The sequence below is a fragment of the Chiloscyllium plagiosum genome, chromosome 41, assembly GCF_004010195.1.
Source record: "Chiloscyllium plagiosum isolate BGI_BamShark_2017 chromosome 41, ASM401019v2, whole genome shotgun sequence".
Lineage (NCBI taxonomy): Eukaryota > Metazoa > Chordata > Chondrichthyes > Orectolobiformes > Hemiscylliidae > Chiloscyllium > Chiloscyllium plagiosum.
The window spans coordinates 7,172,549-7,188,659 of NC_057750.1; the positions used below are offsets into that span (position 1 = coordinate 7,172,549).

The following is a 16,111-nucleotide window of genomic DNA, read 5'->3' on the forward strand; positions in this document are numbered from 1 at the left end:
TTATGTTCTGTGAATCAGCATTTACTTAAGTGGTATCTCTCAGTACTGTTTCACGGAATCAAGAAAAACCACTTAGTATCTGAAGTGAATATACATCAGAGTTTATCTATTCTGATTCCCTTGCCCCATACACACTGATGTTTTTCTTTGTCTTTATCTAGTTGTGTTAAATGATACAGTAAACTCCTGTGATTTTTCTTTGTTATGTAAAGGCTCTTATATAAAAGTATGTCTCAGAGAAGCTTAAAAAAATGATACAATGTATATTTTCCCACTTCTTTCGCAGCCTTGCCTTTAACTGTCTAGAGGCTTCAATTCTGCAAAACTTTCCTGAAACAAATTCTACTTGTCTCTTCATCTTTTGAGAAGCTCCTTAAAGCCTATCTTTTAAAGAAAACATTTGTTCAATTCCTGCTATCTTGCTCTTTAGTTCTTTGCAGACGGTTCACTGGATTCAAAAGGTTAACTCTGCTTTCTCTCCACGTGCTGCCAGACTTGCCGAGTATCTCTAGCTGTTTCTGTTCTTGTTCAGATCTTCAGGCATCTGCAGTTCTTTGTTTTATTTTGCTCTTTAGCTCAAAGTCCATTTGTGTTTGATAAGCCCTCCTGTCAAGTGCCTTGGGTCAATTTACTCCATAATAGCTGTATATAAATGAAAGCTGTTGCTGTGTCCCTACTTGTAATTTTATGAAACAGCAGTCTTATTCTGCTGCATTAATGTGTGCACCAATGTACATTTTAATGTCATTCTGCAGCCTGACTGACATGTTGCTGTTCTTTTCTGATGGACAGAGTTAACCAGTTACATCCACCCAATGCCTGCATCAGATTCTTCATTGATCCTCATGGACAGGATGGGAGAGAAGCAAACGTGTTCTGATTTGTAGAGTCTATGAATATTAGATGGTCAGAGAACAGGATGTAAATATTTTGGGTGATTTGTAGGCAGCAGGGTGGCTCAGTGATTAGCACTGCTGCCTCACCGCACTAGGGACTGGATACAATTCCAACCTCGGATGACTGTCTGTGTGGAGTTTGCACATTCTCCCACTGTCTGTGTGGGTTTCCTCTGGGTGCTCCGATTTCCTCTCACTATCCAAAGATGTGCAGGTTAGGTAAATTGCCCCATAGTATCCTGGGATGTGCAAGTTAGGTGGATTAGCCATAGGACATGCAGGGTTACAGGCATAGGGTGGGATGCTCTTCAGAAGGTTAGTGTGGACTCAATGGCCTACTTGCACATTGTAAGGATTCTATGATTTGGATGTGAATTGAAAAGTTTTCTGCCTGAGTCCACTCTGTGTGCATCTCATTTGTGTACCAACAAGCTGTGCTACTCAGTAGTACCTTAATTTTCTTTTCTGGAAAATTTACAGCCTCTAAACTGCAGTTTCTGGGCTGCCAGTGGCTCTATGGTACCCTGACCACTGTCTGAGTCTTCGACCTCAGCGAAGTTCCCCTTTGTCTTCACTCAGCATTCATACATTCATGTTCCCGACATTAGGAACGTGCTTTGTTACAGTGAGATTATTTTCCCCCTCTCTAACTTGCTCTGCCTTACTGGAGTTCAGAACTATGGACAGCTAGAGGCTCCCACATATTCTCCACTACACGGTTGTCCAGGAATCTCTCCCAGCCTCGCTAATCATCATTTGCATATGTTGAAAAGATTTGCAGGTTGATGGGCACCCTGTTTGGTCCTGTTGTGCGCACACATTTTCTTGGCCATTGAGTCCTGGAGTGGGACTCCAACTGGACCTCCTAAACTTGAGGCAAGTGCACTACCCACTGTGCCTCAGAACATTCCTTTCTCCTGTGCTTGCTCCTGAACTCATTTGGAGACATGCCTGTGTTTTATCACAGTCAATCTGGCATCAAACTCAGGCCTGTGGACAGCTCCGATCCTGTTGATGTTCCCATCTGTCCTTTTTATATTTTTTCTCTCGCCCCAATTTAAAATTGTTTGTCATCTCTTAATATGAAGTCTGTTTGATGCCAAACTGCCATCTGTTTCCCATTATCTTTTTTGAAAATTTATTTATTTTTGTGGGATGTGTGGTGTTGCTGGCTAGCCAGTGTTTATTGCCCATCCCAAATTGCCCTAGCTGAAAGCAAACAAATTGTTTATCGACACCATTGAGTTGGACAGTTCGGGTGATGAACACTTCACTGCAACTTAAAACTGAACTTGGAAATGCTCAGCAAGTTAATGGCCGCAGAGTCTATGGAGAGATGTATGGTTAGAATTTAAAATTAGATTAAAAAGTCACATCTGAAATTTTAACTCTGTTTCTCTCTCTGCAGATGCTCCTACACCTGGAATAAATTTTCTGTTATCATTTGAGATTTTCAATGTTCACTTAATATTTTTCAGTTCAGAAGCTGTTCAAACAGTAAACAATCTGTACTGAATAAAAACCGAAAGAACTGCAGACGCTGTAAAAAAGAAACAAAAACGGAAATTGCTGGGAAAGCTTAGCAGGTCGGGCAGCATCTGTGGAGAGAAATCAGAGTTATTCTTTTGTGTCAAGTGATGCCTCCTCCTCCTAGCTAACCTTCCCAACTTGTTAGATCAAGTATCACAGTGAACACCTCCAAATGACAAGTTTATTCCAGACACTTGAGCAGCTAATCTCGTTTCTTTCCTTTGGATTCTGAAGAGGCTATTTTTGCTCATTCTTAGGTGCTCTTGAACTGGGTATTTTGCTAAGCCGTTTTGGAGGATAATAGTCAACTCTTGGCTGTGAATCTGGAGTCACAGTCGGCTAGACGACACAAGGGTGGCAGATTTCCTTCCCTGAAGACCGTTAGTGAACCAGGTGGATTTTTTAAACAATATGTTTATGATCACTGTGACTGAGACCAGCTTTTATTTCCAGATTTATTCATTTAATTTCTACCCGCTGCTATTGTGAGGTTCTGAAATGTGAGTCCTGTGATGTTATTACTTACTAAGTGTGAAAGATAGCCTTTTCTGAAGGTCTGCATTGATGATGCAGATGGGCCATTGCAGCAATCAATGAAGTTCTCCATAATTGAGACTACCTTTTAATTCCAGGCCACCTCACTGTGGTGAGATTTTGAACCCATGCTCTAAGTTGTTTAGTGTTATTCTGACTATGTCACCACCTCCCTGTTAGTGACAATGTGTTCTGGTACCCTCCCCGCTACGTTAAACCCAGGATCCATCACAGTGATTTACTGAAACCTGAAAGAACTGCAGATGCTGGAAAAACTGGAGCGAAAGCAGGAAAATGGGAGCAAGAAGCATGTCAGCCATGATGGAATGGCGAACCATACTCGAATGGCTTAATTCTGCTCCTAGAACTTATGAAGCAGGTCTGGCAGCATCTGTGGAGAGAAATCTCCACGAGTGATTTACTGGTGATGGTTAATAGATGGAAAAATGTCACAGCGACTGAGGGGGACAAAGCTAATGTGTGTAAGAGCACTTCTGGATATAAAAAAAATTGTCGAAAAAAAACTAGGACTTAAGCTTCCACGAAAAAATAAGTGCACATAATTGGTTCCAAAACCAGTTTCAAGGAGTAGTGGAGTTCATCTCTGGTGTCCTTGCCAATATTTATCCCTCAGTCAATATAATAAAAGCAGATGATTCTGTCAGCGCATTGCTGCTGTTTGTGGCATTTTGCTCCTGCATGTTGGTACCACATTGCCTATGTTAGAACAATTGATGCAATTTAAAAGTTTTTCTTGGGCAACTTTTGGATGCTGCTCGTGATAGCTGCTATCTCAGTGCTGCTGCTTTCTTGGCTGGTTTCTAGACAAAACGTGGGAAGAGAAGCATGTCTAATCTATCCTGGAATGACGTGCCTTGCTTCCGCAGGTACTTGCGCAGTAACGGGCTGGTGGGATGATGGTCCCTGATGTGGAGGAAATACGTGTCCCCTTGATTAGACGTAAAACCGCAGTCCTCACAGACGAAAATCTTGGAGCGCCGTTCCCGGTAGGCATAGTTCTGGTGTATGCTGTGAATCTTTTTCAGGTGGGACTCCAAGGAACATCGCTGTGTGAATGCCTTCTCACACAGGTCACACTTGTAGGGCCGGATACCTGTTTCAAGCAAAGGTGAGTTGATAAGTTCCCCCCCCCCCTCCAATGTGAGGAGGTACCAGACACTACAAGAAAGAGCTTGCATTTATACAGCAACCTTTCACAAGGTTCATAGTTTCTTGAAAGTGGAGTCCCAGGTAGACAGTATAGTGAAGAAGTTTAGATTAGAGTGGTGCTGGAAAAGCACAGCAGATCAGGCAGCATCCGAGGAGCAGGAAAATCGACATATCGGGCAAAAGCCCTTCCTTAGAAACCCTGCTGACTTGCTGTGCTTTTCCAGCACCACTCTAATCTAAACTCTGGTTTCCAGCATCTGCGGTCCTCACTTATGCCTAGGATAGTGAAGAAGGCATTTGATGCACTAGGCTTTATTGGTCATTGCATTGAGTATAGGAGGTCATGTTGCGACTGTACAGGACATTAGGTAGGCCACTTTTGGAATACTGCTTTCACCTCTGGTCTCCCTGCTGTAGGAAGGATGTAGAAAGGGTTCAGAAAAGATTTACGAGGATGTTGCCAGGTTTGGAGGATTTGAGCTATAGGGAGAGGCTGAATAGGCTGGGGCTGTTTTCTCTGGCGCATCAGAGGCTAATGGGGCAACCTTATAGGGGTTTATAAAATCATGAGGGGCATGGATAGGATGAATAGACAAGGTCTTTTCCCCAGTGTAGGGCAGTTCAAAAGTAGGAGGGCTAAGGTTTAAGGTGAGAGGGGAAAGTTTTTAGGGGGCAAAATTCTCACGCAGAGGTTGATGGATGTATTGAATGAGCTGCCAAAGGAAGTGGTGAAGGCTGGTACAAAGATAACATTTAACAGGCATCTGGATGGGTATATGAATTGGAACGATATGGGGCAAGTGCTGGCAAATGGGACCAGCTCAGCTTAGAAAATCTGGTCAGCATGGACGAGTTGGGCCAAAGGGTCTGTATCTATGCTGTACATCTCAATGACTCTAACTCGATATGCATTGAAGACATCTTAAAGCCAGTGTAGTCACCATTGTTTGAACATAGGAAGTATCCCCACCAGGGGTCTCTCAGGCTTCCTTAACTGGAAGGAATGACCTGCTCATCTACATTAAGTTTCATTTGAGTGATACATTTTGGCTAAGGTATTGTGAAAACACTTTGCCCTTGTCCCAAATCACATAAGACGTTAGAGCCTCAGTTTGGGTCTCAGCTAAAAAGCTATGCCTCCGATCCCGATTTTGTGTCCTCGAGCAGGTCTTGGTTGCACAGAGGTTCACGTGCAACGTCTCAACAGAGTCCCTGGTGCGGCACTGAGCGTGTGCGGCATTGCTGTTATCTTTTGGGATCTGACTCTTCTCTGTGAGGCCTGATGTACCCCCTCCCCCGCTGTACCTGTATGTGTTCGCATGTGCCTCTTCAGGTCAAACGTATCGTTGAAGCCTTTTCCACAGAAGTTGCAGATGTGCCTCTTCACAGCACTGTGACATTTCAGGTGGCGGGTCAGCATGCGGTGTAACGGGAAGATCTTGCTGCAGGAGGAGCAGAGGAAATGGCCCTGGGTGTAGGCTGATTGCGCCTTGCAAAAAAAAACAAAAATTAATGATTCAAAACAAGAGAGAATGACTTATAGCACAAAATCAGCCCAACTAGTCCATGTTAATGTTGAGTTGCCTGTTGACCCCGTTTTGCTTAGAACGTGCGGGCAGTTTTTTTTGTGAGACCCCCTTTGAAAAATGCGTGTGACTGTCCCTTATAAGCATTAACCTGTGCCTGGTTTCCACAGGAGACTTTCTTTGTTCTTTCATGGAATCATCTGGATGGGTATATGAATAGGAAGTGTTTAAAGGGATATGGGCCAAGTGCTGGCAAATGGGATTAGATTAATAATCACACAAACACCAGGTTATAGTCCAACAGGTTTATTTAGAAGCACTAGCTTTCGAAACGCTGCTCCTTCTTCAGGTGGTTACTACATCGGGACTAGATTAGGTTAGGATATCTGGTCGGCATGGACGAGTTGGACTGATGAGTCTGTTTCCATGTTGTAAGTCTCTATAACTCTGTGGCTGTAATCCTTACAGTGTGGAAAAAGGCCACACTGAACCTCCGAAGAGCATCCCACCCAATCCTCATAACCCTGCATTTCCCATGGCTGACCCACCTAACCTAACACATCCCTGGACGTTATGGGGAAATTTCCCATGGCTAGTCCAATCTGCACATCTATGGACAGTGGGAGGAAACTGGAGTGCCCAGAGGAAACCCACGCAGACGTGGGGAGAATGTGCAAACTCCCACACTGACAGTCATAGAGATGTACAGCTCATCTGTGCTGACCCAGATATTCTAAATTAATCTAGTCCCATTTGCCAGCACTTGGCCCATATCCCTCTAAACCCTTCCTATTCAGTTACCCATCCAGATGCCTTTTAAATGCTGTCATTGTTCCAGCCATCTAGTTCTGGACTCGCCCACTCCAGGAGAAAAACCTTGTCTATTTACCCTATCTATGCCCCTTATGATTTTCTAAACCTCTATAAGGTCATTCCTCAACCTGAGGGTGGAAATGAACCCTGGATCCCGGTGTTGTGAGGCAGTAGTGCTAACCACTGAGCCACCACATTGACTTTGTAGGATTTGTGTGCCATTGGCAAGACCAGCGTTTGTTGCCTGATTCTAGTTACCCTGGTTTGCTGGGTCTTTTGGAAGAATAAACCGTATTGTAATGGTCAACTAGGCAAAAGTGAGGACTGCAGATGCTGGAGAACAGAGTCAAGATTAAAGTCCTGCTCCTTGGATGCTGCCTGACCTGTGCTTTTCCAGCAACACTCTAATCTTGACTCATATTGTAATGGTATTTGGAATCGCATCTAGGCCAGGTTAGGCTGGCAGAATTTCTCCCCTAAAACAAGTACCAGTGAACCAGATGGATTTTCACACCAATTGATGACAATTGTCTTGGTTACTATTATCGAGTACAGCTTTATTTCATAGAACAGTACAGGCCCTTCTATGACCTATGTTGTACTGACCTTTTACCCTACTCCAGGATTAAACTAACCTACATACCCTACATTTTACTATCATTAAAAAATGTAGTGTATTTCCTGAATTTAGTAATTGAATTTAAAAGTTGCTGTGCAGCCGTTTTCTCATAACAATAACCTGGGCGTCTGGATTACTAGTCTAGTGATATGACCCACTGTGCCACCATCTCCCTCACAGTCTTTTTCATCCAACCCTATCTGTGTTGCTTTCTCCCTCATGTACTTCACTGGCTTATCCTTAAATAACATCAATGCTTTTTTTCCTTCAACCGTTTCATGTCACTGTGAGCTCATGTGCTCTCTGGGGAAAAATGTTTCTCCCAAATGACTGCATTATATTAATCAGAAACAGAAGTTGCTGGGGAAACTCAGCAGGTCTGGCTGCATCTGTGGGAGGATAGCAGGGATGATGCTGATTTTAGTTTGGATTTGCCTCATTTCTACATTACGTGTTGCATTCCTATTTCTTCTTACATGTAATAATTAAAGTCTCCTGAGTAATGAAAACAAGTCTAGTTACATTGGTTTCTTTTAAAACATAACTTCATTGAGTTTGGGAGAGAGGCATGTACACTGGAGGGGCTCGATTCCGAATTATGACCAACCAGGAAGCACGTGAATAACATCCTCCATCCTGTCTGGAACCGTAACAAATTAGAGAGAGTCTCCCAGAGAGTGGTCATAATAATTTAAACTATGAAGATGTACCTTGGCTGTTTTCAGCACTGGCTGTACTTCACGCTGATCTGTTTCACGGAATCCTTTATCAAATGATCTTTCCCATGTGTCCTTTCCACTCATTGTGTTACCTCGGTCAGGTAAACACTGCTGCCTGTCTAAACATTCTGTGGATTGAATGAAATACTATCCATGTCAGATCACCGCTCTGTTAATGAGATGTGTCTTTCACGACTGGCGTCAAGCCTACAGTTTGTTGTGATATAACGCGACAGTTCCGTTCCCATGCAATCCCACGTTATAAGAAAATAGCCGCACCGTTTAAACCAATGGGGCAGGAATCGTGTTATAGCCAATATGGGTAAGGAAAGTTGGCAAATAACAGCTTAAATTCTTCAATCATGTTATAGCCAGCTCGTGTTGAAGAAACGTGTGTCATGACAGAACCGACTATACTTCGAAACGAACATCATAATGCGATGGCCAGAATATTATTAAGCTGGACTGGGTTCAGAAGAGATTTACCTGGATGTTGCCGGGAATGGAAGGATTGACAAAGGAGGAATTGCTGGAAAAGCTCAGCAGGGCTGGCAGCATCTGTGAAGAGAAACCAGAGTTAATGTTTCAGAGTGAACCAGGTTCTGAGCAAGGGCCACTGGACCCGAAACGTTAACTCTGATTTCTCTTCACGGATGCTGCCAGACCTGCTGAGCTTTTCCAGCAACTTCTGTTTTCAGTACTTTGTAAATAAGATGGTGCTGTGTGTGGTGACATTGCCCACTTTTCAGTGTACTCCTGTACTTGAATAGATGTGACAATAAAACCTAATTCCAATGCCATTCTACTCTGGTACCTATATCCTACAAAAACAGCCAGAGGGTGGGCAATTGTGGATTTGAATCCTCAAGCAGCTTGACCATGATTGTATTGACTTCCCAGTAGGACTGAAGGGCCAAATGGCCTACTCTGCTCCTAATTCCCATTTCTGGTGTGTCAACCAATTATTAATTCCTTGCCCAATAAAACTGTTCAACGTTTTAACAACTGTTATAGATAGGGTGAATAGCCCAGGTCTTTTTTCCCAGAGGAAGAAGTGAGGACTGCAGATGCTGGAGATCAGAGCTTAAAAATGTGTTGCTGGAAAAGCGCAGCAGGTCAGGCAGCATCATAGGAACAGGAGAATCGACATTTCGGGCATAAGCCCTTCTTCAGGAATCTTCCTGAAGAAGGGCTTATGCCCAAAACGTCGATTCTCCTGTTCCTATGATGCTGCCTGACCTGCTGCGCTTTTCCAGCAACACATTTTTAAGCTCTTTCTTCCCAGAGTAAGGGAGTACAAAACTGGAGTGCATAGGTTTAGGGTGAGAGAGGTAAGATTTAAAAGGGATCTAAAGGTCAACTTTTTCAGACAGAGGGCGGTGCGTGTATGGAATGTGCTTCCAGAGGAAGTGGTGGAGGTGGGTACAATTACATTTAAAAGACATTTGGACAGGTACATGGACAGGAAGGGGAGGCAGCATCCGAGGAGCAGAAAAATTCGACACTTTGTGCAAAAGCCCCTCATCAGGAATGAAGCCATGAAGCCTCCAGGGTGGAGGCTCCCTGGCTTCATTCCTGATGAAGGGCTTTTGCCCGAAACGTTGATTTTTCCTGCTCCTCGGATGCTGCCTGACCTGCTGTGCTTTTCCAGCACCACTCTGACTTCCAGCATCTGCAGTCCTCACTTTTGCCCACATGGACAGGAAGGGTTTAGAGGAATATGGGCTAAACACAGGCAAATGGGACTAGCTCAATTCAGGAAACCCGGTCAGCATGGATGAATTGGGCCAAAGGGTCTATTTCGTCTTGTACAACTCTATGCTCTACTCATCTTCCTCTGTCCCTCATTCTGTCTCTCTTTCTTTCCTCCTGGAGAGTTCGGGAGTTGGTTTGTGGAGAAAGCGTACCTGGAATGTAGAAATCCCCTCGCTGATCATCCGATATGTCTCCCCAGTTGCGAGAGCCACACTTGGCGTGTTGCTTTTTGACCAGAAACGATCGCGGCATCGTGACAGAATGTAAGGCAGGCTCATAAACCCAGAGCAGCAATCACTGGTACTGTCTCGTAACAAGACCAGACCTTCAGCTGTGTCCAGCATGCCAGCTAAACCCTCTACCTCCCAAACAACTCTCTCGAAATTCAACCTATGCTCCTTGCTGTTTAAATACGTACGGGCTGTAATTTGCCTACTCGCCAATATAGACAGCAAACACTTTGGATTAAATATATTTAAATTTCCTCATCCTTTCAAATGATTTTCCATTTGTAAACAGACTGATCATGTAAAGATTGTGCAAATGAGTTCAGTATCCAATTTTTTCATCCTCTTTATGCAAATCTTCTGCCTCTCAGTGGAAGCTGTCGCTCAGTTGGTATGATTGAGCTCCCTGAGTCCAGAAGTGTTCAACTCCAGGAGTGGGCAGAATACAAGAAACTCAAGGCTGACTGCTGCATTACTGAAGGAGTGCAGCACTGCCAGTGGTGCTGTCATGGGCTGTTAATCTGAGGGCCAGTTTACTGGATATAGAAGTGGCAGCAGTGTGTACCGTCTGCAAGATACATGGCAGAAATCCACCAAGGTCCCTTAGTCAGCACCTTCCAAACCCACGACCACTCCCAAGAGAAGGACAAAGGCAGGAGGTATATGGGAACACCAGCCCCCGCAAGTTCCCCTCCAAGCCACTCACCATCCTGAAACTTCCTCCCTATGGGCATTGGGGGTCAACCCACAGTAGGTGGACTGCAGTGGTTCAAGAAGGCAGCTCACCCCAGGACTTTCTCAAGGGGCAATTAGGGACAGGCAATAAATGTTGACTGATGGTGATACTCAACATACTTTTTTGATTAAATTTTATTCATTTATAGTAAGACAGGTTCACACAAAAACACGCGCACACAGACACAGAAAGACACACACACAAACATGCACTTACACTCTCACAGACACAGACTCTCGCATTCATACACACACACCCACACGCACGCACATACACAAACACGTGCACTCACACACAGACACAGCATATGCACACAAACAGGCAGACACACACCATAGGCGCAGACACACACAGAGGCACACAGTAACAGACACACATAGACAAAACACACATAGACGCACACCCTGCTAGGTGGAGACATTCAACAATATGGAGTGTGTCACCAAGAGAAAATAGTCACATAGACTGGAAATTAAGGCATGGAAAATGCATTGATATTTTGTGATGAGAAGTTAATTGCAATTCACGATAAGTGGCAATTAATGAAGAGGAGCCCAGCTTATCAGAGCAGGTTGATTGGACTCGTCGTTGAGCTGCCAGTGTTTGCACAGGGCAGCTGATCAAAGGGAGACCCGTTTATGAAAGCACGGCTGTGAGCTGGGGTGAGCACAAGGGGGCAGCACTCAAGCCTGTGGAAAAGGAATGAGTTTACACTGAGCTCTCACTGATGATTAACCCTCACTGATAGAGTCAGAGAGATGTACAGCATGGTAACAGACCCTTCGGTCCAACCCCTCCATGCCGACCAGATATCCTAACCCAATCTAGTCCCACCTGCCAGCGCCTGGCCCATATCCCTCCAAACGCTTCCTATTCACATACACATCCAGATGCCTCTTAAATGTTGCAATTGTACCAGCCTCCACCACATCCTCTGGTGGCTTATTCCATACCACCCTCTGCGTGAAAACGTTGCCCCGTAGGTCTCTTTTATATCTTTCCCCTCTCACCCTAAACCTATGCCCTCTAGTTCTGGACGCCCCGACCCCAGGGAACAGACTTTGTCTATTTATCCTATCTATGCTGCTCATGATTTTATAAACCTCTATAAGGTCACCCCTCAGCCCCCGATGCTCCAGGGAAAACAGCCCCAGCCTGTTCAGCCTCTCCCTGTAGCTCAGATCCTCCAACCCTGGCAACATCCTTGTAAATCTTTTCTGAACCCTTTCAAGTTTCACAACATCTTTCCGATTGCCATTAAGTGTATGAGTCCTGCTAAGACTTGCTTTCCCAAAATGCAGCACCTCACATTTATCTGATTTAAACTCCATCTGCCACTTCTCAGTCCATTGGCCCATCTGGTCAAGATCCTGTTGTAATCTGATGTAACCTTCTTCGCTGTTCACTACACCTCCAATTTTGGTGTCATCTGCAGACTTACTAAGTGTACCTCTTATGCTCACATCCAAATCATTTATGTAAATGACAAAAAGTAGAGGACCCAGCACCGATCCTTGTGGCACTCCACTGGTCACAGGCCTCCAATCTGAAAAACAACCCTCTGTCTTCTACCTTTGAGCCAGTTCTGTATCCAAATGGCTAGTCATCTGAGTACAATGTCTACATATTGAATCTGCCCTATTCCTATTTACTTCCGGAGTTACAAATTTCCCACTTACTCCCCTTCACCCTCCAAATGCCCACAGCGAGGCTAAAGATTCAGACTGCCCTTATTCTGTGCTGTCCCTGTCCTGAGATTATTTCATGGGGGACAGTGTAGAAGGGGCTTTACTCTGTATCTAACCCCGTGCTGTCCCTGTCATAGGAGTATTTGATGGGAAACAATGTAGAGGGAGCTTTATTCTGTATCTAACACTGTGCTATCCCTGTCCTGGGTGTGTTTAATGTGGGACCATGTACAGGCAGCTTTACTCTGTATCTAAACCGATGCTGTCCCTGTCCTGGGCATATTTGGTGGGGACAGTTAGAAGGTCCTTTACTCTATCTAAACTTGTGCTGTCTCTGTCCTGGGAGTGTTTGATGGGGACAGTGTAGAGGGAACTTTACTCTGTATCTAACCCCGTGCTGTCCCTGTCCTGGGAGTATTTGATGGGAACAGTGTAGAGGAAGCTTTACTCTGTATCTAGCTCCTTGCTGTCCCTGTCCCTGGGAGTGTTTGATGGGGACAGTGTAGAGATAACTTTACTCTGTATCTAACCCCGTGCTTTCCCTGTCCTGGGGGTGTTTGATGGGGACAGTGTAGAGATAACTTTACTCTGTATCTAACCCCGTGCTGTCCCTGTCCTGGGGGTGTTTGATGGGGACAGTGTAGAGATAACTTTACTCGGTATCTAACCCCGTGCTGTCCCTGTCCTGGGGGTGTTTGATGGGGACAGTGTAGAGATAACTTTACTCTGTATCTAACCCCGTGCTGTCTCTGTCCTGGGGGTGTTTGATGGGGACAGTGTAGAGATAACTTTACTCTGTATCTAACCCCGTGCTGTCCCTGTCCTGCATATGTTTCTTAAGATCCTGACAAACTTGTACTTTTTTTTCATTTTGTCTCAATACAGGAATGGCTTCAAAACATTGGACAATAATGAGGACAAAACAGGACACTGAGCAGGTGTGGGGAAGTGCAGAGATTATGTTTATCCTGAAAATGTGAGCCAAAGAGAGAAGGTTTGGGGAGAGTTTACAATGCGCAGGGTATTAGCCTTGGAGCTTCATTGCACAGAGTGTTAGCAAGAAATCTCCACGTGGAAGTAAGAGGGAAAATGAGTGTTTGAGTCTGATTGTCTCATCTCCCACGCTACAGTGAAATGTGTTGTTTTGAGTGCTAACCAGGTAGATTGTACCACACAAGGTGACCAGGGTAGCAGAAGAGAGTGCAAAATACAGAGTTAGAGCAGCAGAGATGGTGCAGAGAGAGAGAGATCAGAATATACATTTGAGACGTCCATTGAAAAGCCTGATGACAGCAGGGAGGAAGCTGTTCTCGAATCTGTTCATATGTTTATACAAACTTTTCTATCTTTTGCCCGATGGAAGAGGGTGGAACAGAGTATAACCGGGGTGGGAGGGGTCTTTGATGATGTTGGTTGCTTTCCCGAGGCAGTGGGAAGTGTAGACGGAGGCAGTGGATGGGAGGCTGGTGATGGACTGGGCTGTGTTTACATCTCTCTGTAGTTTTCTTACTGTCCTGGGCAGAGCAGTTGCTGTACCAGACCGTGATGCGTCCGGATAGGATGCTTTCTATGGTGCACCTGTAAAAATTGGTAAGAGTCTTTGTGGACACGCTGAATTTCCTTTGCCTCCTGAAGAAGTAGAGACGTTGTTGTGCTTTCTTGACCACCGCATCAATGTGGGTGGACCAGGCCAGATTGTTGGTGATTGTCACTCCCAGGAACCTGACACTCTCCACCATCTCCACTTCAGACCTTCTGTGGTACAGGAGGAGGCCATTTGTCCATCTTGGCGAAAGTGAGGACTGCAGACGCTGGAGCTCAGAGTCCAGATCAGAGTGGTGTTGGAAAAGCACAGCAGGTCAGGCAGTATCTGAGGAGCAGGAATATCGACGTTTAGGGCAGGAGCCCTTCCTCATTCCTGATGAAGAGCTTCTGCCCAAAACGTCGATCTTCCTGCTCCTTGGATGCTGCCTGACCTGCTGTGCTTTTCCAGCACCACTCTGATCTAGACTCTGATCTCTAGCACCTGCAGTCCTCACTTTTGCCTAGTTGATTTTAACCTCACTGCGAATCCTCTTGCAAGGACGCCTACCTTGAAGAAGTTCTCCTCCTCTCTCTACAGGAATCTGAGTGAGTCTCTTTCTCACTGCAACCCCCAGGTCAGCTCCCCTCATTCGTCCATCATGTCTGTACTGCCCAGTCCAGTAGTGGATGGGGAGGAGCTGGCTGGAGCCCAGATAGAATCTGAGCATCAAGCAGGAGCCATCGATTCTGTTTCTCTACTGCATATTGTCTAATCATTGGCCTCCCAAAAAAAAATTGTCCCTTAACAACTCACTGAGATACCACTGACTCATGCTTTTCCCTGTAAGCTGTAGTGTGGGGGTGGCTCAGTGGTTAGCATTGCTGCCTCACAGCGCCAGGGACCCGGGTTCGATTCCAGCCTCGGGCAACTGTCTGTGTGGAGTTTCCACATTCTCCCCGTGTCTGCGTGGGTTTGCTGTAGGTGCTCTGGTTTCCTCCCACTGTCCAAAGATGTGCGGGTTAGGTGGATTAACCATGGGCAATGCAGGGTTATAGGGATAGGATGGGTCTGGGTGGGTTGCTCTTCAGAAGGTCACTGCAGACTCAATGGGCTGAATGGCCTTTAGGTGTACTGTGCGGAATCAGTGATTCTAGAGCAAACTGAATTACCTCAAATCAGCAAAATGCCCCACTGGTCCTTGAAGGACAATAGTGTAGTGACTGTCATAGAGATCCCAGGCTTTGAGTCCAGGATGTTAATGTTGGAGGAAGTGGAGTTGACGTGTTGGAAGGAAACAGCCCACATGATTTGTGCAAAAGGACATTTTGGGTCATGGATGGAACTCTATTAGTTCCCCCAGATCTACAAACTGCCTTCACAATTTCATTTCATGAAAGTAAATCGTCCAAAACCAGAGGGGGTGTTGGCTGCTTCAGAAAGTGTTAAGGTGGACAAGGCCCCAGTACCTAATGGGATCTATCCCAGAATGCTGAGGGAGGCAGGTGAGGCCTTGTAAGAAATCTCCTCTTTATCTCCTCTTTCATCACAGGAACGTTCCCAGAGGTCTGGAGAATAACCAACATTCTTCCTTTGTTTGAGAAGGGTAACAGGGAAAATCTGGGAAAATATAGTCCAGTGAGCCTTCTGCCAGTGACAGGGAAATTGTTGGAGAAGATTCTAAGGGATAGGATTTACTTACCGATTTTCGAGATTTAGTATTTACTTTGGGAAAATATGGGCTTGTTATTGATAGACAGTGTGGCTTTTTGGGAGGGAGGTCATGTCTTGCACAATGATTAATGAAGGCAGCGTGGTCCCCCATGGCAGGCTGATACCGAAGGTGAAGACACATGGCATCCACACTCTCTTCCTCCGCTACATTGATGACTGCATTGGCGCCACCTCGTGCTTCCGCGAGGAGGTTGAGCAATTCATCAACTTCACAACACATTCCACCCTGACCTTAAATTTACCTGGACCATCTCTGACACCTCCCTTCCCTTTCTGGACCTCTCCATCTCCATTAATGATGACCGACTTGACACTGACATTTTTTACAAACCCACTGACTCCCTGGATTACACCTCTTCCCACCCCACCTCTTGAAAAAATGCCATCCCGTATTCCCAATTCCTCTGCCTCCGCCGTATCTGCTCCCAGGAGGACCAGTTCCACCACAGAACACACCAGATGGCCTCCTTCTTTAGAGACCGCAATTTCCCTTCCCACATGGTTAAAGATGCCCTCCAACGCATCTCGTCCACAACCCGCACCTCCGCCCTCAGACCCCACCCCTCCAACCGCAACAAGGACAGAACGCCCCTGGTGCTCACCTTCCACACTACCAACCTTCGCATAAACCAAATCATCCCC

The 16,111-nt window shown here is 45.4% G+C and overlaps 1 protein-coding gene across 1 annotated transcript; it reads right to left on the minus strand.

Annotated features, from left to right (window-relative positions):
• Positions 1–3,781: 3,781 nt before the first annotated feature.
• On the minus strand, positions 3,782–9,814 carry LOC122542696 (putative transcription factor ovo-like protein 3). The gene is made up of 4 exons (XM_043680675.1): positions 9,715–9,814; positions 7,799–7,935; positions 5,436–5,619; positions 3,782–4,074 (listed from the first exon to the last, which is right to left on the minus strand). The coding sequence occupies exons 1-4, from the start codon at positions 9,812–9,814 to the stop codon at positions 3,782–3,784; spliced, it is 714 nt and encodes a 237-aa protein (XP_043536610.1).
• Between the last annotated feature and the right edge of the window lie 6,297 nt (positions 9,815–16,111).

Coding starts and splice junctions, on each gene's coding strand:
- LOC122542696 (XM_043680675.1), bottom strand. CDS start 9,814: ATGCCGCGATCGTTTCTGGTCAAAAAGCAACACGCCAAGTGTGGCTCT. Junction 5,620..7,798: donor CAGTGCTGAAAACAGCCAAG/GTACATCTTCAT, acceptor TTTTTTTGCAAG/GCGCAATCAGCCTACACCCA. Junction 4,075..5,435: donor GCACATGCGAACACATACAG/GTACAGCGGGGG, acceptor TGCTTGAAACAG/GTATCCGGCCCTACAAGTGT.